Here is a 756-nt window from a genome sequence, read left to right as displayed (position 1 = left end):
GTGTACTATTGTAATTATATATTATGTGTTTATTCAAGTATATTCTAGAACAATCATGTAAAGTATTCTTGTATGTTATAGAACCTTCTGGACATTTATAAGATCTATATAAGTGTGTTGTGTGTTAGTTGTGAGTTAGTTTTTTGTTTTGAGCTCAGTTGAGTTTCGTGTTGATTAAGAATAAAGTTTGGTTAACAGATAGTTAGAAGCGTCTGTTACAGTATACATGTACATGTATACCTGACCCATGTCCAAGGGCAGCAGGCTATCATCATAACAGCATGCTGTACATGTACATGTATGCATATACTGCAGTAGTTACCTTTTTAGGATTCTGGTAGTTTACATTAGCTCCTTGAGACAATGCAGACTGGACACCAGTAGAATCACCTCTTGCAGCAGCTTCATATAACTCCTTAATCTACAATGAATCATACAGTAAGTTAAATACTATACAGTCAGAAATATTGATGGGAGTTATTATTATTTGGAAATTTGCTAAAAAATTATAATTGACAAAATCTATATTGGCAAACATTCTTAGTGACCACATGTGGTCAGGATTAACTAAAATGGCAGATTTTATATTGGCCTTATCACACCTTCCCTGCCAATATTTGCCGCTGTATGGTACACTCATTAAGTGGAGCTATTCAATTTTCACATCATCATTACTGCTACTAAGCTCTTATTGACATAGGCCATTTGATATCTCACTCACTTACTCCATCTACATAAACATCATAATACAGTATA

At 33.6% G+C, this 756-nt stretch overlaps 1 protein-coding gene across 1 annotated transcript in view; it reads right to left on the bottom strand.

Annotated features, from left to right (window-relative positions):
- Positions 1-322: 322 nt before the first annotated feature.
- LOC109588958 (uncharacterized) overlaps positions 323-756 on the bottom strand; it is a gene marked incomplete at its 3' end in the record, with an annotated part of 9,689 nt that continues 9,255 nt past the window's right edge. Inside the window, exon 8 of the mRNA XM_020005064.1 lies at positions 323-421. Within this exon, the coding sequence (XP_019860623.1) occupies positions 323-421 (99 nt within the window). The remainder of the gene's footprint in view (positions 422-756) is intronic.

Source organism: Amphimedon queenslandica, unplaced genomic scaffold (assembly GCF_000090795.2).
Source record: "Amphimedon queenslandica unplaced genomic scaffold, v1.1 AMPQUscaffold_11746, whole genome shotgun sequence".
NCBI classification, from domain to species: Eukaryota; Metazoa; Porifera; class Demospongiae; order Haplosclerida; family Niphatidae; genus Amphimedon; species Amphimedon queenslandica.
Note: the sequence above shows the minus strand (reverse complement) of the source record. Positions and strands in the feature narration are given on the sequence as shown.